The following is a 23,001-nucleotide window of genomic DNA, read 5'->3' on the forward strand; positions in this document are numbered from 1 at the left end:
GTGTTCACAGGCCCCTTTACTTACCCTTATGCTTACCATAATGTACTGTGATTCCCTCTTTATTACTTTGGCTGCATAACTCTATAGGAACCTTACCAGGATAGGGACCCTCTCATTTGCACCACACCTATGGAGCTGGCTCAGAGCCTGACCTCCAGGGAGAGCTGGATAAATATGTATTGAACGAGTTTATATTGAATACACACAAAGTACAGAAGCAGCCAGGGAAGGCAGTGACTAACTAGAGACTGACTCAGGAAGGGGTACACAAGAGCCCAGTGAGAGGGCACCTCTGGGTCATGCAGTCAGCATGACCAGCTCTGTTACTCATCCCACCTGTGTCCACTTGGGCCTTCCTGAGTCCACCTGGGGTCAGCCTTCCTGCCTTCACAGGATCCTGGTACCTAGCAGCCTCCCAGATTCAGGCAGAAAGTTCCTGCTAGAAGCTGCTAGAAATCAAACCACCTTTTCTGGGACATACATAAAATCTCCTCTGGGAGCCTGAAGATGATTTTATGGGCTTCCTTATCAGGGCTGTGCAGAAACCGCAGGTGCCAAGACAGACACTTTCTTAGTTAATCATTCAAATAGGAGGTCAGGTTACATTAAAATGATGGATCTGGGGCAGAAAAATACATTTGGATGCCCTCTATGGTCCCAAACTTTCTCCCCTCAATCCCCTCACCTCAGATCCAGACTGCTGCTTAAAGGTAGAAGCGAGGTTCAGATCCAGAGGAAGGCAGTTGAGGGGGCTGTTAGCTCCCTGAGAGTGTGGGCTCCCTCATACCTGGAGTATGATACCTATGTTGACCTGTCTGTCTTCAGAGGGTCTGGAAGAGGACCTGGGAATGGGTGGATAGGGGGTTAAATGTACGCTAACTCAGATTCAAAGCTCTTAACCATCACGCTGTGTTGTCAAATGACACTTTGAGACCCGGTCTCCGGGTTCTCCCTCCACCCTCTCCACGCTGCCACATACCCTCTTCACCAGGTACAGAGAAGGTGGAGGCCTCTGCAGCTCAGATATTTCCTCCTACTGCTCTGCAGCCAGAGCTTGGGTGGAAGCCACACCCAGCAAGAACAGACCTAGGACAGCTGCTTGGCAGCCCGACTGTGCACAACATTTTCATGACCTCCTGCAGCTCAGCACAGCTCTGAACACCACCCAGTGGGCCACCATCAAATGTGAGGACATCCTGGAGGACAGGAGGACAAGTGAGTTGGGAAAATTACCTCTAAGAGACCAACGTTGAATCTCACCTGCCTCTGCCTTCCAGTTGGTGGCTCAGAAAGATTTATGGTGCTGCATACATGGGTCACTCTTGAGATCAAGGTTATAGATCTTGTAGCTGACAGGCCTCCTCAATCAGTGCTTCAGGAAAACTTCCACAGCTGATAAATGAGCTGTCTCTAAAGCCTCAGTGACAGGCTCCCAAAGGTCTCGCATTGCTTAGGATTTCTCATTCATCCCATAGGAGATATTGCCACCCCTAATGCCAATATTGCAAAGAAGACAGCAGAGTGAGGCTCCAGAAGGAGCCTTCCCTGCCCGGTCCTGTCCCAGGGTGCCCACTCCCTATCCCCTCAGCAGTGCCAAGTGCAGAGGGAGCACCATCAGCCCTCGATGATAAGGAGCCTTGCATATGGTTAGTGCTCAGCTAAGGTAATTTCAAGGGCAGAAGCAAGAGGATGGAGACGCTGGAGGAGAGGGACTGGAGGAGAGGGAACCACATGGCATTTGAAACAGAAAGCTAATAAGAGCTTTGTAGCCAACACTGCTCATTGCCTACCCAATATCCCTGCTCCCCTTCTTTCTCCCAGGTGCAACTCTCGAGTTTTTTGGAACAGCAATGTGCCCAGTTAAAAGCATTCACCTCCTCTCTCCCTTGCAGCTGAGGGCACTGAAAGGAATCTAAGTGGTACTCTACTAGGGATTTCTGGAAAGCTCTTTCTTTCCTGTGACAGGCACCACCCCTTTTGCCTTCTTCTTTTTCTTCTCAAGCCTTTTTGCAGAAGTGGTAATACCTGTGGAGCATCCATCTTGCAACATGTTAAGGGTGGAAGAGCAAAAAGACAGAAAGACCTAGGATCCCGACAGAATCATGGAACTGCTGTGCCAGCCCTGGATCGCTTACCTCTGGACTCAGGGTTATGTGAGCAAAATAAGCCACCCTTTGGTTAAGCCACTGGTGTCGTGTGGAGCAAAACACAATCTTAAGTGATAGAGTCCAAGCTCTGATTCTGGGAATCTGAATCTCTTTCTAGCCTCTTTCTCTGTCTGTAGAATGGGAATGTTAAGAGGAATAATCACTACCATTAATAAATTACCCACTCTGCATGTTACACATGCACCAGCCATTGCACTGAGAAAGGGTCCATTGTATACAATAGGTAGAAACCTACTGTACAAAAAACAGTGCCTGCCTTGGCCACCTCACTGGGCTTTTTTGAGAATCAAAAATTCCTTGAAATTCCTTAGGAACATAAACAGTTACACATGTGCTACTAAATCCCACATTCTGTGGAGTCAGTGGGATCAAAGCCAGGAAGATTATGTACTCCTAGAGCCGGAAGTAAACTGGGGACACATGCCCTCAACCCCACGCAGGGGGAGGGAGGAGGGAGGAAACAAAAGGGACTTAAACACAGTTGTGCCAAATAGAAAGCAGCCAAGGAGCTGCAGGTAGACCAAGCCCCTTCTGCGCTGGTTTGCATAGGTGCCTCCTCCAGAAGGTGAACCCCAGGGATACCCCCAGACCAGACAAGACCCTGGGACAGAGAGCCCAGCTCTCTTCTTGTGTCTTTCCTCCCTCCACTTGCACTCCTAGCTCGTAGTGACCTGCGTGCTGTCAGGATGTCCTCAGTGCAGTCACTGCAGGAGACGGGGTCTCTTATTCAAGAAGCTGTTCTGCTAGGCGCAGGCTCTCTGGGGCCTCGAGTGTCTGCCTTCCATGTTTTTGGGCTTTGCCAAGTAATCTTCTCCACAAGCTCACAAAAGTGATGTCAGCATCCGTATTTTACCATTGGAGGCACTGATGCTGAGAGGTAGACACTGGCTCGAGGCCACAGCATCACCTTTCCGGAGGCTGCATGTGAATCCATGTCTCCTCTAACGCTTCTGGTCTGAACCACTAGGCTGACTTGTCTTCTGCCGATTTAAGAAATGGTTCCCTCTCACTCCATCTCCCTCTGGGTCTCTGTGTCTGGATTTCGGTATGAGTGGCATCTCTGGCTGTGTGCGTGCACGTGTGCGTGTGCATGGGCACATACAGGCATCTTTCTCATGATGTTTCTCTCCCTGTCTCTTTGTGTGTCTCATTCTCTTCTTGCTCGGTGGGAATCTCACACCCCTTTCCCAAGTGTCTATGAGTCTGTCCCCCGTTCTCTCTGGGTGCCCATGTTTCTCTCTCTTCCCCCACCCCAGCTCCCATTGGCACCCCATACTCTACCTGCTGTTTGCCACCATTTGAGTACTCCTCACATGCCTTTCTTCTTCTCCTGTGACTATTTCCTGAGTGCTGAGACAGGCACTGGAGATGCAGACAAAGTCTAGCCCGCCGTGTCCCCTGGGGGCTAAAAATCCACTTCTCCAAATTTGGGGAGGGATCTGGCCAAGAGGCCGCCACTTGTCCCTTGGGTCTCTCTAGCTTCGAGATGAGCCTGACCCCTCTGAGCTGTCCATCAGTCACCTGGAACTGGGCAGAACCACTCACATGCTGAAGGATCCTGCAACTGTACAGTTTGTTAACCAGAGGGGAGCCCAGGTCCCTGAGGAGGTGGATTTAAGAACTGCAGCCAAGGCAAGCCTCTAGGCCCACTTACTAACAGGCTCACCTCCCATACAGTGAAGCCCAGCTCAGCTGGTTCTTTTACTCCAGACTGGACTCCTGGTGACCACAGTTACTCAAGAGGAGGAGCTGGAAAAGGGGCAAGGCAGAGCAGCCGACAGAAAATGTCCAGCCTCCAAAAGGCAACGCCACCTCCCTCAGAGGTTGTGACGGGGATTAAAGATCAAGTTCTAAAGCATTTAGCAGAGTGTCTGGTGTAAAATAAGTACATCATCAGATGTGGCTACTGCTACTATCATCACACTAACAAATATGATTATTTACCATTAATAGAAAACGGGGACATCGTTGGTCCAACTGGCCAGAAAAGTTGGGCTTTGGTATTCTTCTCGAGCCATGTTTGCACTTCACAAGGACACCTAGGTGCTCCTTAGCACCTCCTCTTCCCCTCATTACCTCCTCAAGGCTGTAGCAACAGAGGACTAAGGACACGACCTCAGACAGCAACCAGTATCCTTGCTCCATCCCTCTGTACCACTGCTACCTCATGCAAGTTACCTAACCACTCTGCATTTCATATTTTCATTGGTGAAATGAAGACAATAATAGTAACTCAGAAGACCATGAGGAGGATTAAATGCATTGAGAGAAGCCAAGCACTAAGAAAAGTGCCTGACACATAACAAATACTCAATAAATAAATTTTGTTATTTCATATATGTTGATATTTTATAAACATTCAAAAGTTGTACACATTTAATAAAATATAACTAACATTCGTATACTTGATAATCAAAACATAACACCTGTAAAATCTCCAGGTCTTATAACAAACTTTAAAAAATCGATGTTTATTTGTAGCCAAATCTCTGTTTCCTCTTTCCTGTGCCTGAGACCAGCCCACCCACATGACATATCACTGGACAGTTGCCCACACCACCCAACACCTACTGAAGGGAGTGGCCTCTCTGGGCCTCACTGAAGAAGGGCTTCATCTGAAGATACATGGGAATAAGTCTGTCCTTTTCATGTCTGAGATAGAGTGGACAGCCCGGACTATAGAAATTAAATACTGAGAAAAGTTTTCACAGTTCAGATTTTATTAAAATTAAAGTCACATAGAGTATGGGAAACTAGAACTTGATTCCTGTTAAAATAATACATTTGAGTAACAGTTTCTTCAGCTATCACTGTAACTGATGGAGCACATGATGAGCGTTCTTTTACAAGGTATATGGTCTCTAACATCCTAGCAGAGAATACCAAAGCAAGGACCTTACGGATGCAATGTGTTAACAGGCTGTCAGTCATCAAGTCTGCCTGCCTATGGACAACCACATGGACAGAGCACCCACACAGACATACACATTCAGTGTCTTGAGTCTTCTTTCGAAGTATTTCCTACGTCATATACAAATTAAACAAGAAGTCCAACAAGGGTCCTTTATTGCCACCATAAAGGGGGGGAAATAATTTTCAATCTCAAGCAGAGGCAAGAACATAGTACTAGGGCAATTTGTTTCTTCAAATGCCACAGTCACATGCATTCCTGCCTGGGTTGATGCCACACCCACACGTCACTCAGCCCCATGACAAAGGCTGTGCAGGGGCTACGAGGTTGTGATTATCCACTATGGAAGAAGTCTCTTCCATTCCCAAATGTCCAAAGTGCTGCTGGCTCACCTGCTTGGTCACACAGCACACAAAGCACAGCTAAACATGAGGGGCTTAGGACTCTAAATAGTGCAAACACTTAAAAAAAAAAAAAATACATTCCAACCTCCTTGCTTCTCCAGGCAAACAAAGCCTTAAAAACTCTAGCTTAGAATACGAGTTTGCTCAACCTCCCAACCTGATCCAACAAGGTGCAGATGGGGAGCATGGAGGCAATTCAAATGGCACCTGTCCCGATAATAATAAAAATAAAGATTTTTTTAATGAGGCTAATGGCAGATAAATACACAAAGTAGAGCCTGGGAGTACAGACACAGCTCAAGAAACAAGTTTTAGGTGTAGTGTGAGCATCTGTAAAGCATATGCTAAACACATTCTTAAAGATCATGAAGAGTGACCCCTCATTTAAAGTTCACAGACAAGGTACTTCCAAAAGGGACATCATCCAGCAACAAAGGCCTTTAGCTGGTAGAAGCTTCAGAAGAACAAGGAGATCGAAAAGAATGAGGACTGGATTGCTGGACCTAGGAAACCCTTGGGAGTATGTACTGGAGGGCAGGGCTTTCTCTGGAGCTTCTCCATGCCACAGTGCGCCCAGCTTAGTGCCAGGCAGTGACAGCCACCAGGAGATGGGCCAACCAGCCTCACCCCTGCAGAGAGAGCCGACTCCAAAAAAGTGGACAGGCAATCTAGATGGCTAATTGCCAAGTCAGGCTAAATGTTAGTCCCTAAGCAATTCAAGAAACACTAGTGACTGAGTTTTCTGGCACTCTCCCTTGAATATGGTCTGAGAAAGAGGACTCAAAGTCAAAGAGACTCGTCTCTGGAGAACTACTGAAAAATCAGTTTTTGGAGAGTGGGAAACAAAGGGAAAATAGCTACAGCCATGAACTATGATAGTGAATGACTAATGGAACAGAACATTTCATCATCATGGATAATAAAAATCAATTCAAATATCCTAAAAAATTATCTTATAAAAATATCTACATTAAAATTTTAGCCTGAAAGCTTTAGCTTCAATTTTATAAAAAGGCAATCTTTGAAAGGTTCTGGCTCAGGAATATACAAACATTACACAACAGATATCAAAGTAAGAGAGCTCAAAAAGCATGCTGGGGGATATTGCAACTGGTTTGTCATGAAAGAGAATTAAGTATTCTTATTGCATAGCAGAAAATGAGGTCACTGTCATTTGCATAATACTGCAACTTTTTAGAAAGAAAGATGCCATTAGGTACTTAGGAGAAAGAACTTTGGAATTCAGAGTCTGACTTCCGTGTTGTCCAAATCAGTATCCAAGTGGCGTCTAAGCTGCTTCTAACCTTGGGCTGCAATTCCATTTCATTACTGTGATCAGCTTTCAGATTTACCAGCGGCAAAGTTGCATTCACAAGCAGTTGGCAGCTACCCCGATGCGGGGGTGAAGGGTTCGCCTACCACATGGCCAGCACAGACTTGAAAACAAGTTTGTTGTGTCCACTAGAGAAAGAATCGTACCTGGTGATAAAGAGACAGCAGGTTTTAAATGGCATCTGTGGGCAGCCAGAGCAGACTGGCTTTTTGGTGGTGACATACCAGTGTTCTAGTCCCCGTGAGAAAGGACACGCGAGGATGAAATGAACATGGCCTCAGCGGTACTACCAGCAGGGGGCAGTGCTTCCGGAAAGGGAGATGGGAGGTGGAACCAATAGCAAAACTCCGAAAGCAGAAAACAGGGCTGGCTAGCTCTCAGAGAAGATGAAAAACATAATGTCCCCCACAAAAGCATGGAAGTCCAGCTCCTGGGTGTTGGGAAATGGGTGGGAAGTGCACCTTTAATCTGAAGTCGGGAGCTGTATGAATAGCACATATCGGACCCCAACCCCCAACCTCATCCCCACCGCACACCAAAACAAAGTCCCAAACCTTCCTCTGACAGAGAGGAAGAACAATTGCAACAAATGCTCATTCCATCAGCTTCCAAGCCAGAGCCAGGCAGGGCTCTGAAACCAGCCATCTCCAGGGCCAGCTGAGAACACAGCACCCAACTGAAGGCATGTTTTGATTCCTTTAGAGACATTTCCTCCAGGCCCAACAAAGCTACTGGTAGTTTAGCCTCTTCCCAAAGCCGCTAAAAATTCTGGATGCCTTGGTGCTGCTCTCCAAATGTCTCACTGAAATAACATCTGCTCAACATCGGAAGACATTTCTTCTTCAGGGAAGTTGAGTGTTTAGTGCACAAAAAATATACAGTAAATACACAAAGCAGCCAACCAGCTAGGGAGGTTAGTGGCTTTCTAACTGCAGGGGTGAGCTGGGGGGAAGCCAGTCTCCTGCAGTATCTGCTTGGAAGTAGCCCAGGTATATCAGAAGTCTAACATCAGGTTTCAGAAAGCCCTTTGGCTCCTGTAAGTGGGCCCCAAATCAGGGAGGGTTAAACTCCAGCCCCCACGGTGTGACACAACTCTCCAGACACAAGGCCTTCCCTCCTGATGCCACAAATTCCAACATAAACGACTTGCTCCTTTAGGAAAGGCTTGCTTGCTTTCTTTTTCTTTCTTTCTTTTTCTTTCTTTCTTTTCTTTTCTTTCCTTCCTTCCTTTCTTTTTCTTTTCTTTTTCTTTCTTTCAATGAAAATGATTCCATATGCCCTTAAATATCTGCCCCCTCCAGATGCTTGAAGTCCTGCCATTAATTTTTACCTGTGAATTATCAAAGCTCTTATCAAGCTCCTCTTTTAAAATGTAAATATCCCTGAGAGAGATCACTCATCCAGGGCATTTACCACCAACTCCTCCCTCTCAGGAAAAACAAGGAGGGGAGGATTCCGAAGGATGGAGAAAGGGTACAGGCCCTGGAACAGGGGGAGAGCACAAGAAAAGGAAGATGAGGACATTGGACAGAATTGGCCAATTGACCACTGCCATCAAGTGCTGAGGGCCAGCCTCAGCTGATATATACTCCTTTGAAGTCATCCGTGTCCACCTAAATCACACATGACCCCACCCAAAGCAGGGGCAAAACTATCTTTGGGTTTGGAGGTAGGATGACCCTTTATTTATCCTCCAAACCAGAACACTTTTGAGAGTAAAATGGGATGCTGTGAATAATTAAGCCTAGATAACCAGTATACATGGGGGTCTGTCTTATCACAGCAAAACTCAGCAATAGGATCCACTCAGACCATTCTGGGCAGGAACTACCTTACCACTTTGGTTTGTTGTTTTGTTTTTGTTTTTCATGTATATATAGATTTTTTTTTCTCCAGTGTCACTCAGGGCTTCTCCAAAGAGCTAGTTTTCCCAGCTGAAGAGACACAAACTCTCCTTAACCTGAATCCACACATCAAAGACCAGTGGCCCAAGGATTAGGCAGTTGTCATCTGCTTCCTGGAGCAGAGCCCAGGGAGGAGCTGGGGAACCCATCTGTTCCCAGTTCTAGCACAAAGAGGGCATGGTACAGATTCAAGAATGCCCAGCTCTTTTGCAGACAGTGCCAGTAGTCAAGGCCAGTATGTGGGCATGGTCAGGGCAATGCCCCTCTCACCAGTTGCTTCTGGACATTTCTGGCCTCCAGAAGACAGCAGCTTTAGTCATCTCAGGGTTCCCATGGGGCAAATCCAGAAGAGAGGTTTCTGTGATTTGATTTTTAGCATAGAAGGATCAGTAGTAAAGAAATCCAGCAGATTGTCACACATCCCCCAACTTAGTGAAACACCATGGTCTACACACATACACACACACGCACATATACACACACTTCAGGTTCTCAGGTATTCCCATAGAAACACACATAAAAAGCCCAAAGGTGCTGGAGCTGTCAGGAACCCACTGCTCAGGAAGGAGGCAGGTCACCAGCCTTCACGCTGGACGCACTTTGCCACATCGCCACATGGGAGGAGGGCACTTCAGGCTCCACCGCAGACTCTCGCAGCAAGTGGCCCCCCAGCATCATGGTGCTGCCGTTGTCAGTCACAGGCAGCACCCCTCCCCTCCCACACCTCCTGGCAGTGGGAGTTGGGGTCACAAGGGTTTGTGAATCACAGCAACACCTAAGATGAAGAGGAGAGAGAGTTAGCAACTTAGCTTCTCCAAAGTTATTCAGAGTCCCAAGGAGTTCATGAGTCCAAGCCATCCCAAGGGCCCCAGGCAAGGGAAAGGGGCATGTTTGTATCCAAACACGGAAGGGCCTGTGGACTCAGGCTGCCGGCCAGTGGCTGGCACTTTCCCACTCTCATGGCCAACTCCCAGCAAGATACTTAAACCCACAAGCACAGTCCTTCAACACCACAGGTTAGTGGTCTCCCACCCCCAGCCCCTGCATCATCACATGTACACAGTTTCTATGATAACAACTCCTTTCCCGATCCCAGGACTCAGCTGACCAACACTCAGCACCTTCACCAGACCCCCAGAGGCGGCTCCACAGATCTACATCTGTATCACTTTAAGAGAAGTGACAGTGATTCGTGCCTACTTTTAGGAGACACTGAATATGAAGTGAAAAGAACACTGGACTGACTTCATGGAAGTAAGATAAACCGAATTCCACTTGTAGCTCTGCCACCACTCAAGCTGCACTCCGGCCTCAGGCAAGTCCATTTACCTCTTTAGGCTCAGCTCCCATACTATTTAAGGTCACCCAACTGAAAGACCCCTCTAAGGCTAAATTCTACTTGGAAAAACACTCCAGGGGCGCCTCAAAGCAGGGCTCAGTCGGTTAAGCTTCCAACTCTTGATTTCGGCTCAGGTCATGATCTCACAGTTCTTGGGATCAAGTGTCACATCAGGTTCTGTTGCTGACAGCTTGGAGCCTGCCTGGGATTCTCTCTCTCTGCCCGTCCCCCACTCTCACAGGTGATCTCTCTCAAAATAAATAAATAAACTTAAAAAAAAAAAAACAGACATGTCTGTGTGTGTTAATGGTTTTAGCCAAGTTGAACCATCCTCCACAGCTAACTTTGTGAATCCACAGATGACCCTAGAATCTCTGTAACGTGGCAGATACCGTCGCTTGATTCATCCAACTTCCCTTCTCCATGCTGTCCTCTATTGCAGAGAATAGCACCGTATGCACTCAGCTTCCCAGACTCCCTTGCAGCAGGAAGTGCCATGTGACCCAGTCCCAGCCAAGACCATTGTCAATGCACATCTGCCAGTGCTCAGCTGTGCCTGTGTCCCTTGTCCCACCTCAGAGAATGCTTACATAGGGCCCAAGGCAGCAGCGGCAACTACTGGTATAGCTGGCAAAAGAGAAAAGGGAGGAGAAACCTGGTTCTCCAATGACAGTCTGAGCCCCTTGGCCAGCCCTAGACTTCTTTCTGTCTAAGACAAATAACACACTTTCCTTATTTAAGCAAGAACCTGTCAGTTTTTCTGGTATCTGCAACTGAACAAAATCCTAATTTACAGGTAAGGTCTACTGGTACAGTGTAACTAGAGCCTCACTTTAACATATTCCCATGGCTATAAAATCTGGTTGCAGATGAGATTGAGAGAACAATGCTAAAAGAAATGCCAGGATACCCATGTGGTGAGATTGTGCTAAGATATCCATTGCATATGAATTCTGGATAAAGGTGCAGGCAGAAAAGCTCTGAGGTGGGCAACAGCAGAGTCTCCAGACCCAGATGGGCTGCCTGACCCTGAGAACATCTCGCATGCACCTCAGGAATCTCTTTCATAAGGCAGCGTTTTTTTTAAAAAAAAGTAGTTTCCTATATTGCTTTTTTATATAAACTTCTTTTGATTATAAAAGTAAAATATTCTCATTATGGGAAATTTGGAAAATGCAGAAGAACACAAGGAAAAGAAATTTTCTAATCCCTTCATACAAAGAGAATCACTATTTAAAAAATTTTCTTTATGTTTTTTGGACTATTTCCTGGCTTCTAAAAATAATCCTGATCATTTACCAAGGGGATGCTACGTGCCAGGGAAGGCACAGTACTAAGTGTTCAATGTATTACCGCACACAAGTTGTAAGAGATGTGGTACGATTTTATTCTCATTTTACAAATGAGAATACAATAGGTTCACTCAGACCGATTACCCACCCCAGAGTCTCCAGGGCAAGTAGCAGAATTGGAACTCAAATTCAGATCTGATTCCAATATCCATTTTTTTAGGTGGTAGCTCTTCAAACGTCCGTGACCCCAGGACTACCTGAGTGAGCTCAAGTGGTACATACCTTGTGCATTCTCCCTTTTTAACCTAACAGCCTGTCACAAACATGTTCTTATGACATTAAGAACACTTCCACTGTAAAAATATTCCACAGTTTAACTACTTCCCTGATGGCAGACACTAAGTAGCTCTCTGCCCTCTGCTATCATAAATAATACTCCAAACAATAACTATCCATAAATCTCTGCATTTCAGACCATTTCTTTAGATTCTTAAAAAAAATGGATTCACTCAGTCAATGGACTTTAACACAAATTGCACGTTTGCTTGTATCCTTCTCACCTGCTTCTAGAGTGGACAGACAATAAAGGAGTGGACATGAAATATTCAGCACATATATGAAATTCTAAACACTTATACCTAAACCTTCTCCTCTCATTAAGGCCCAATAAGAGCCAAGGGAGGGTCCCTCACTGGCCTCGCTGCCTCGTACTCGAAAATGCCCTGGTCTTGCCACTACAGCTTTGAAAAGAAAATGAAAGTACTGTTTTAATAATTAATCTTGAGAAAAGAATCACTCACTCTAAGACCAAAATACCTCTAGCATCTTTTATATTTAGTTGAGAAAAATCCTACACGAGGAAAAAAAATAAATTAAGTTTGCTGCAATTGAGGACCTGTCTTGACAAAATGTGATAGGAGCCCCTTTAAGCCTGCATGGTACAATCTTCCTCTGCACAGAAATCCAAACAAGACAGAGTGATTGACCTTCTAATATAAAAAGGGAATAAGAATGCTGTTGGAGTCGTGGGGTAGACTAAAGGAGACAGTGGTTGTAGAATACGTAGGGTAATGCCTGGCATGTTTGTCTGTGCTCAGTAAATAACTGTTAGCCCTAACTATTCCACTTCCTGGAAGACGAGATACAAGGAGCAGGGCTACATGCCCCTGCCATCAGCAGCACGCACTGTGGTCCGACCTCCCAGGCCTCACCAAACCCATCACACACTCCCCAGGAATGAGCCTCTACATTGGCTTCATTCCTATTCCTCCATCCAGCCTCATGCCCAGAATAGTTTCTACCCCTCAGCTGGGGTAGTACAAAGGACACGGGCTCAGGAGTCAGACTGGAGTCTGAATTCTGACTTCGCCATTTTTTTTTAAAACCATGTGGTCTTGGGCAGGTTCCTTAAGACTCTCCAAACCTCAATTTCATCATCTATAAAATGGAAAGATACAGTCCCATTCATCCAGAAGGTTCTTGAAAAGATGACAGCAAATGTACACGCTGTACCAAACACATTGCCCTGTGGCACAGGGAGGGAGCACCTGGCAAAGGGCAGCGAGCTGTATGATGGGAGCCCCCCCCCCAAAGTTTAATCATGCCCCATTTCCTCCAGGAAGTTGTCACCTGTCGTGTCCTAAAATATGTACAGCAGAGCACATTCCATTTAGAAGTTATGTGGACATCACCTTGTATGTCCTATTTCATGTAGACAGACCTCATCTTTCCAATTAAACTTGTGTGAGGCAAGAACTGTATCTTACTCTATCTAGGAGCCTAGAAATGGCAATGAAATTCTAAAACCTCTTATGACAAATCAGAGTAGTTGGAAGCGGCTCCCTGGAACACAGGTGTCAAAGAGAATTCTGGGGCTACCTTCAGGTTCGCTGGGGGAAAACAGTGCTAATTATGGGTATGTGTCATGGGCACAGAATGGAAGAGTGGTAGGTGACATGTGACAATTATCTGCCCTCTCTGGAGAAGGCACTTAGTCCCAAGTTCAGCAAACTCACCTCCACCCCCACCCCACACCCTCTGCGCAGGGGTGGGGTGAGGTGAGGGTGGAGTCGGAGTGAAGCGCACTGACCTGCGTAGCTCCGCCCCGTGCTCATGTTGGTTGGCAGCAGCGTCCATTTGTCGGTGACAGGGTTGTAGTACTCCACCGAAGCCAAATTGCAGGATCCATCATCCCCTCCAACCACATACAGGAGCCCATTCACTGCACACACCCCTGTGAACCAGAGGTCAGAGGAGACATTACGGCAGGAGTCACCAGTGATGGGAATGGATGGGAGACAGATCTGGATGGCCCTGGAGGTGCTCCTCCTCCCCTTCAAGGTAGCTCCAGGAGCTAGTTCTTCGGTCTCATTGTGCTGAACCGAAGGACATGCTGACAACAGCCACTGGGCTCCGAGGATCCCCCTTTCTAAAAAGGGGGAATCACTGCTACATGTTCCATGGACAGTTCCTGGCCCCTGACCCTATCAGTACTTAGAGCTTACCAGGATGGGCCCCTCTCTATTGGAGCATTGCCTACTGGTGCATGCAGACCTCTCATGCCCAGACTAAGGGAACCTCACCCACAGTACTACTGCTCTGCTTCTAAGTTTTCCCTGATAAATGCTGTTAGATCCCTCTTGTGTGGCTATGGTTACATCTGTGATGCCTTTGCACTACTTAAGTCTAAATCCACACAAAGCTCCCAGGGACCAGGCATCCCTCCGGCTCTGATCTCACCGAGGGCTGGTTTGAGGGCAAGGTCTCATGCAGCAGGGACTCAAGGGTAGGAAACTGTTATTTTGCTCATCAAGAGCTCAGTCAGTTAAGTGTCCAACTTCGGCTCAGGTCATAATCTCGCAGTTTGGGAGTTCGAGCCCATTGTCAGGCTCTACGCTGAAAGCTTGGAGCCTGGAGTCTGCTTCGGATTCTTTTGTCTCCCTCTCTCTCTCTGCCCCTCCCCTGCTCATGCTCTGTATCTCTCTCTCTCAAAAATAAATATTTAAAAAAATTTGTTTTAATTAAGAGGCCACAGTCCAACATACATGTCTTTTTTCAAAATGAGACTAAGGGGTTGGTGATGTTCAAAAAGTTGTAATTATAAGTATTGATGAAGATATATCTCAAACACTGGTGAGAAGATAAAATGTACCACTTTCCCGGATGGTGGTGAAAGCACGTATGCTCACTCAGGCTCAAAAATTTTACTTCTAGACTTTTATTCTAAAGAAATAATTTTAGATGTGTGCACTGATTAGCCAAAGGACCATTTGTAGTAACAAAAGTGTTACTGATAGAAAAGATGGAAATAAATGTCCAACAGTAGATTAGTTATTCAAATTATGATATAGCCATTTAAAATATCATGTAAATATACTTCATGTTATAATAAGTTATTCATGGAAGATTTTAAAGTGGATTGGAAAAGGAGGTTATAAAATAGCATCACAGTGTGATTCCACTTTTGCTATTAAAAAACAGAAATATCTGTATGTAAATGTGTACATATACACACATCTATTTTTGGACTCAAGACACACTAGCTGTGTTAGGTAATCCCTCGAGTGTCTATAATCTCTCGCTCATGTGGTTTAAGGCCAAGTGCCAAGTTACATCATGGCGGGCTTAGGCAATGGGCAAATTAATAACTCTCCTCTGTTTACACTTTCAACATGTGAGCTACAAATGAATTTAGCAAACTGGTAACTTGATATAAAGGAAATAAATCTGCCAGAAAGTCACCTAGTTGTCTTTCCAGCCTGGGAAGCTAAGCTAAGTCAACACTTTCATAGAGTAAAGAGGATAAAGTAAGATATAATGACAAAGGACCCGAGCCAGAAGACAAAGTTGTCAAAGGAAATAGTTTAATAGGGATGTCAGGCTCCCGGAATAAAAATCTAAACCCTCCAAGATAAATCATTCCCACAGGAAAGAAAAGGGGAAGGGACAGAGAGACAGAAGCACAAAGCAAGGAAAATGGGAAGTATTCCCACCAAAGAATGAATAAGGGGACTGGTTACCCCTAAAAGGAAGGAGATGGGTTTCAGGTGGGAAGTGAGGGGTTCTCAGAACCAGGTAGTGGCAAAGAAAAGACAGAAGCAAGCATCATTGCCTGACCATGTCCACACAGCCTTGTGCTTAGCTACCCAACAGAGCCATTGGACAGGGGGCTTTGACGGTAATTGGAGGGCTTTTCTGGGTCTGTGTCCATGTGTGCACAAAGTCATCACCCTTTGTTGGAAGAGAAAGAACCCCCTGCGTCTACATAGGGGACCCTGTGGCTAGCTTTTGTGGTCCCTGGCTCTCCCCTCTCCCAGCCCAGAGCCTAGCTGGCAAAGGGATACTCCTGTGTGAGGTACAAGCTTGGGCCCAGGTTCTGGGAGTCTCTCCCTTCTGCTTTTCTTTTGGAGTTAGTGTTCACTCCCAAACCCCGCAAGGACAGAAGGAAAGAGCGGTCATATTACCTGCGTTGCGCCTGCACATGTTCATGTCCGCCACCTGCTTCCAGGTGTTTGTTCCAGGATCGTAAACTTCAACACTTTTCCTCACCAGGGGCCCGTCATGCCCGCCTGTGGCATACAGCTGTCCACTGAGGACCCCGACCCCTGAAAGGCAGAGTACAGTGTCCCAGCCTCAAGCTGGCTACCGCGACCAGAAACCAGGAGGCCTGGCGTCCAGTCCTGGGCAACCGTCACCAGCAGGGTGACATGAGGAGTCCTGCTCTGTTCCCCTTGACCTCAGTGTCCTCATCCGTAGAACAAATATGACACCCCGCCTGCCTCCTACAACTGTTAATCTGAGAATTCCCTAAATACAAAGCAAAAATGACCCTGTATCTATTTAGAGAAACATAAATATACATATGTAACATGTATGTGACCATGTATGTATAAAATGGGGAGAGAGGGTTCCTATGCAAAGAAATAAAGTAAAAAAAAAAAAAAAAAAAAAAGACTGAAAGAAATCCTCCAAAACATTAGAAGATGTTATCTCCAGACGGTAAAATTACATTTGTCCTCCTGTTGTCTGTGTTGCCAAGTCTTCCTACTCGTATTCCTCAGCCTTCAATTATACGAGTTGAGTAAGAGGAGTTAAACCTGGCAACTAGCCGCGTAGCAGGTGCACTGCCATCATTACTGCGCAGACCTCCTTGCATGCCCCAAAGCAGAACCCATCCTTTCTGCCACACATTCTCCTCTTAGCTTGTAGAGGGACATTACATCACTCCCGATGTTGATAGGCCCGAGCTTGCTTCTAGCATGGCATCGTGTACAGGATTCAGTGTCATCTTTTAAAATCCTTCAGTGCAGGTCACAGAAGGAAGGGGAGTGGAAACAGCAACAGACCTGGTGTCCGGGACACATAGGTCTGGACGTGTGTCTCTAACTTGCTGCCGGGTGAAACTTCCCCTTTCCAGGCCTCAGTTCTCCCATTTGCAAAGCAACATGGCACACGGGCTACCTCACTCCACGACAGGCTGCATCACAATCAGGTGGAGAGATTTTGAAAATAATAGATTCCCAGGGCCTCCCTCCCAGAGACACTGGCTGGGACTCAGAAAAGGTACCTCAGGTGATTGGGATATGCAGCCACGTGTCAGACCCAAAGACTCAATTTCTAAGATATAAACTTCACATGGACAAGGACTCTATACTATTCAGACTATTTCCCTGTGCCTGATGGTACTAGGTCCTTGTTTGAATGCCAAAATATGTAAAATCCCATCTAGCAATTATGCTGGTTGTGCTGGTGGTTCCTCACAGTTGCCCTAAACTAACAGCAGATGGTGGTGTTGTATCAACAATGGCTATCCAACGGACTTGGGTATAATGAAATTCAGTGTGTTCCAAAGCAGCCTCATCTGCCCCTCTCCCAGAACTAGTAGAGCCTGGGTTCCAGTCATGGCCTCTTTACCCTCCTCCCACCATCTGTGAGCACTGCTCACACACTATTGAAAAAGAAAGCAGCATTCCAGGTCCTCAGGGTCTCCCCTGCCCTTCTGCAGCCTCTTCCACAAATGTTCACACTGATGTCTCCTGGACCTACAGCCACCATGGCTCCCATCACTTCAAAGGGCCAGAAGTAGCCAGAGGCCAGAGTCTGGTTCTTCAGCCACCAAAGAACACCCACCATGCAGGTTCTCAACTCCAGAGGTGAGGCTTCCCCTAATCTTAGGGATGTGAAGCGTATAACAAAAGCTGACCTGGGAGCCTGAGGCCAGGGCTCTGACAGTAACTTGAGTCAAGAGTCCACCTCTGGGAGAGGGAGCATTCCCTAAACTGAGGTCACCCAGTGCCACAGGCAGTAGAGTTGCCACCATCGAGGGCCAGAGCAGCCCCAGTGAACTCCACACAGTAACAAGGCCTGGGCAGCCTGGCACAGACAGAGCAGTTTGCCTCCAGAGGCAGATCTATGGCAGATGGGGCCGGTCTGTGCTAGGGGCTCCACACGGGGCTGCCCCTCCACACTTGCTGCTTGAGATGCTCCTAGAAGCAGCCCCATGTCTCGGTGCCGTTCCACTCCTCCTCAGCTGTCCCTACGTCCTTGAGCTTTGAACTTGCTCTCACGCTTAAAGTCACAGAAGATTCCTAGGAAGTACAAACAAGACTCTACCAAGACTCTCTAAACCAAAATTACTAAAAGAGCTCTAGGAAGGGAGAGGAACCATGATATATGTGCATTGAACTGGCCCCTGGGGAACATCTACTGCAGCCCACTCATTTCACATCTGAGGAATCAGAAGCCAGAAAGGGGGAAGGGACTTGCTCAAAGTCACATGGCAAGTTCTAGCAGACTCAACACTAAAGCATAGGCCTCCTGACTTCCAGGCATTTGCTCCATGTTCAAGGAGGGCCAACTGGTCAGAATCAGCAAACACAATCTCACTGAAAGTAGTATTCCACATACAAATGCTTCTTAAATGGGACCATACACCTTTTTGTTTTCTAACTAGTGAGCACACAAAAGTTTTTGAATAATATTAAAATAGCATTAAGGAATGCTGAGCAAGTAGTCATGTGTTTGGAACTGTAAAGTGAGAACACAATTCAGTCTTAAAAATACAATAAAGAAAACAAATGCACACACAAAAAAGACCTTGAGGACATTATGCTAAGTAAAAGAAGACAGAGAAACACAAATGACATATGATGTCCACTTATATGTAGAGTCTTAAAAAAAAAAATCAAAGCCCACAATACAGAGAACAGATTGATAGTTGCCAGGGGGAGGGCCAAACGGGTGAAAGGAGTAGAAATCCTGACTCTACCAGTTATACGACCTTGAGCAAATTACTCACCCCCGGTCAACTTTCTGTTAAGTGGAATTTATGTTGTGTCTACCTTTTAGGGGCAGTGGTGAGGACTAAATAAATTGAAGGTGCTTATTAGGACAGCACCTGGCATGCAGCAAGCCTTCACTTTTCAGGGATGCAGTTACTTCCACAGAGATGGAAGGGATGATGCTGAAGAGAATATTCCCTGCGAGAGGTTAACATGTAAGTGCTTGTGTCGAGCTGGAAAGGTGCCAGTGGGAATACAGACGTTAAAAGCAAAGAATGGGAAGGTGAAGTAAGGAAGAATGTTCAACTGTTGGTCTCCGGACCCACCTGGGAGTGGATCAGACATAGCCTGCGCCCTGAGGCTCCTCGTACCTGCGCCACTGCGGCGGGTGCTCATGTCTGCCACATAGGTCCATTCATTGGTTGCTGGGTTGTACTGCTCCACAGTACTCAGGCACTGGCGGGAAGCCCCATCATAACCCCCGACAGCATACAGCTTCCCTGGAACAGACAAAGTGGTTGAGGGTGGTGGCAGGGACAGTGGCACAGAACTGGAGCTTGGCTGAAACTCCATCGTTAACCCACTGGGGCACCTTCATCGCCATGAGAGTTCAGGGCCCCTTTCCTCCAGAGGGACCACAAACCAGACTATGCATTCTTCACAATTATGCCTTCTACTTCCTCTTAAGCCATGAGGCTCCTTAATGCAGTTCAGAGCATCTTTCTAAATAAGCACCCTAAATACCCAATGCAAAGCTATGGCCTGGCACCACTGTGGCTCAGCATATTCTTGCTAGTGAACTATATTAGATCTTCTCCAGAATAAGGCACCCAAGAAATAAAAAGCTAGTGGGGCCCAGCTACAGGCAGGCAGATTGACTTTTGGCTAATGGCTTACAACAGCAGACAAAACAAATATGAGAAGATATTCTTCAGTGAGAACCCAAACCGTGACTTTACCATACTTCGTGTGCTCCATCCACAATTCCAGCAAATGGAACATGTGGACGCAGCACAGTGTGTGCACTCTGGGCTGGGGTGGCTGGAATTCATCAATAGGCTCCCTTGTGATCTTTAAGCCATGCGCAAGATCCCTGAAACACCATTACGCATAAATAAAAATACCGTAAGTTGTTATCTAAAGGCATCATTTCTGCCTGGGGATGGACATATGAGGTTGGACGAGGGGCAGGAAATCAGCATTTCAGCTCTCCTAGAACAGAGATTCAAACATGAAGGGTCTCTTCTTTCTCTTCCTCCCTCCCTCCCTTCTCTCTTCTCTCTCTCTCTCTCTCTCTCTCACTCTCCCCCCTCCCCGCCCCCGTGTGTGTGTGTGTGTGTGTGTGTGTGTGTGTGTGGTAGGGGCAGTCCTACCTCACCTAGGCCTAGGCCTCAGACCTATGGGGAGTAACGGAGTTATAATAAGGATCTCAAACACTAACTGTAGACTAAATAAACACTGCCAAATGCAAATCCACTTAATAGAGTTACTAACCAAATGAGGTGCTTTTTTTTTTTTTTTTGTCATTATGTGCTTTCCTGAGGGAGAAATACCAAAAATAAAACTACTATTTGGAAGTGTGCCATTTTTTTTTAATTAGAAAGAAGCTCAAACTGCTGTCATATCAAATATAAAATTACTGGGGCGCCTGGTTGGCTCAGTCGGTTAAGCGTGTGACTTCAGCTCAGGTCATGATCTCGCGGTTTGTGAGTTTGAGCCCCACACGGGGCTCTGCGCTAACAGCTCGGAGCCTGAAGCCTGCTTCAGATTCTGTGTCCCCCTCTCTCTCTGTTCCTCCACACTCTGTCTCTCTCTCAAAAATAAATAAACATTTACAAAAATGTTTTTAATTATTTATTCTTCTATCATTGAGGCTGGTTTTGTTTTCTGCCCGAGTCCTTTCCAGGGACCCTTCTAAGAAAAAAGGGACACGTCCTCCCCAGTTCTGCCCTTACGTAAGCCAGAACACAGATTCCTGACCCAACAACTCTTCCAGGGTCCAGGCTGCTCCCATGACATAGGCTGGCCAAGATGCAACAACCTGCCCACCAGCTGCCCTCTGCTCGCCGAAACCTAAGTCATTCAGGTGTGGAGGAGATGCGGAGCTCCCGAGAACAACCCCAGTGTCATTCAGACCAGACAGCCATGACAGAGGACAGAGAGAGGGCAGGGAGGACTGTGACCATGTGGATAGCCCTATCTCCAAGGCCACGGTGAAGCAGAGGCCCCTTAAGATCCTCCTGAAACATTCTCACCAAAGCTATGAGGAGGACACACTGTAGCCCCAAGGTGACCCACAGCCAAAGAGCTTCAAATTCAGAATGAACAAGATCAACAAATTCCCAGGCTGTCCCCTGTCTCAACAGGCACGCTACAAGACAGCACTTCCTCCACACACAGAACATGCTCACACAAGCCCTTGTCAAGGGGAGTATTTCAAATCACGACCATGAAGGCAACTTCTCTAACCTGCCATCAACCATCCTAACCTTGCATCAGCTGAAAAAATACCGACTCAAGGTTTCTCCTTGAGTCTATTAACAGGGACTTGCTATTTTTAACCCCTACACTATTGTTTAGTATTCCTGGCTGAGGAACAAGGGAGGAAATGGGAAGGTGGCTAGACAAAGCACTTATATTTGGCAGACAAATCAATTTCTGTTTCCACCAGGAGGATGAGATTGCAAGAAACAATTTATCTTGAGAGGAGGACAAAATCCTTGCACTCACCAAAATGACTTATTTAGTACGTTAGAATAATATACTTCTAAATGAAAATTTATGCAATACTGGTACAAACCAAGAAATGCAGTGAGAGAGAATATTTCTACTAATGTCTGTCTAATCACTGCACATTACACTCTCCCTAAAGCAAGTAAGTGTGTTCTTGTGGATGCATAGGAGATTGGGGACGGGGGGAGGGCGGCAGGGAGAGACAGAGACAGAGAGAGAGAGAGAGGGAGAGAGAGGGAGAGAATGCCTGCGTACATGTCTAAATGCATAGATATTCCAGCTATATTCCCACTTCAGGAGAGATTAATGAATCAGTGTCATCCTATAAAGTATACCATTTTTTTTCCAAATAATACTCTATGCTTTAATACATTGAATTCACACATATTTATAAAATCCCTATCAGCGTTTGCTAATGGTCTGAAAGAGTGTAGCACAATGGAAAGAGCACGGAGTTAGGAGTCAGAAGAGCCAAGCTCAAGGACCAGCTGTGCTATTTACTAACGTTGGGCATATCACTTGCCCCTCTGGCACTTCATTTCCCCATGTGGAGAATGGAGAAAATCTAAGCTCTGTCTATCTCCTCCAAAAGGATTTTGGGAACAAAATTTATATATAAAAGAGCCATTTATAAACTACAGAGCCCTAACTGGGCCCCATATCTCACTACTCTCACCTGCCTTACCCCACACACCTTTCCTGACTTGAGCAGGACTCTGCCACCAACCTGTCCTGCAGTGACAGTAATCAGACCTGGGAAAACATGCCCACCTCACTCGAGGCTCTGTTAATGTGTTAATATTCAACATATAAATAGGAGGACCAAACTAATTAAATAAAATGAACCCTCACCCCACCACATTATACTCCTACATTCTATGTTGACTCTAGATTCCTCAACCTATAACACAACTGTTGATAAGTAGCCAAAGCAACAGGCTGGTGTCTCCCCTTAGGCTCCACTTACTCCCCCCAATATACCTGGCCACCTGCTAGCATGAGCCAATAGCTGCACCCATCTGCACCTTAACTTTCTTCATCTGTTCCATCAGGATCCCTGAACCTGACTCAGAGCAGTGATGGGAGGAATAGAGCCAGGGTGCTGGGACAAGACCTGTGGGCTGGGGCAGGGACAGGCCGCCGCCCACTGGTATTCCTTACCCTCCACGACACCCACACCCACGCTGCTCCGCCGTGTGTTCATTGGGGCCACGAAGAACCACTCGTTGGTCTTGTAGCTATAGGCTTCCACCGATGCTAGGCCTGGGAGACCAGAGACTTGTAAGATTTTTACTCATGAGGAGAGGTGAGGCGTCATCTGGTGTGACGCGGGGGAAGGGTCAGAAACCTGGGGATATGGCTGAGTACCACCTCTACCTTGCCATGCAGCCTGGGGCGCCTCCCTGATGCATGTCCTCAGTGTGTCTACCTGAGAAGACCACAAAGGCCTGACTCATGGTGGGTCACAAGCGGACATGGGGATACAACAGAACTGCCCTGCAAATGTAAATCATTACACCTACTGAATGGAGTAAAAAACCTGAGGTTGCCTCACTTGAACATGTTTTCTCTTTTCTTCCTCTACCTAAGAAGCTAGAAAGCTGAGAACTTAGCGTCCCACAACCATTAGGGGTGAC

The 23,001-nt window shown here is 46.5% G+C and overlaps 1 protein-coding gene across 1 annotated transcript in view; it reads right to left on the minus strand.

Annotated features, from left to right (window-relative positions):
- Nucleotides 1–7,738: 7,738 nt before the first annotated feature.
- KLHL3 (kelch like family member 3) overlaps nucleotides 7,739–23,001 on the minus strand; it is a 97,713-nt gene continuing 82,450 nt past the window's right edge. Inside the window, exons 10-14 of the mRNA XM_049649234.1 lie at nucleotides 22,526–22,627; nucleotides 19,003–19,131; nucleotides 15,815–15,955; nucleotides 13,441–13,584; nucleotides 7,739–9,495 (exon numbers count right to left, since the gene is read on the minus strand). Coding sequence (XP_049505191.1) covers nucleotides 9,467–9,495; nucleotides 13,441–13,584; nucleotides 15,815–15,955; nucleotides 19,003–19,131; nucleotides 22,526–22,627 — 545 coding nt within the window. The 3' untranslated portion in view covers nucleotides 7,739–9,466. The remainder of the gene's footprint in view (nucleotides 9,496–13,440; nucleotides 13,585–15,814; nucleotides 15,956–19,002; nucleotides 19,132–22,525; nucleotides 22,628–23,001) is intronic.

This window comes from Panthera uncia (assembly GCF_023721935.1).
Source record: "Panthera uncia isolate 11264 chromosome A1 unlocalized genomic scaffold, Puncia_PCG_1.0 HiC_scaffold_17, whole genome shotgun sequence".
Taxonomy (NCBI): domain Eukaryota; kingdom Metazoa; phylum Chordata; class Mammalia; order Carnivora; family Felidae; genus Panthera; species Panthera uncia.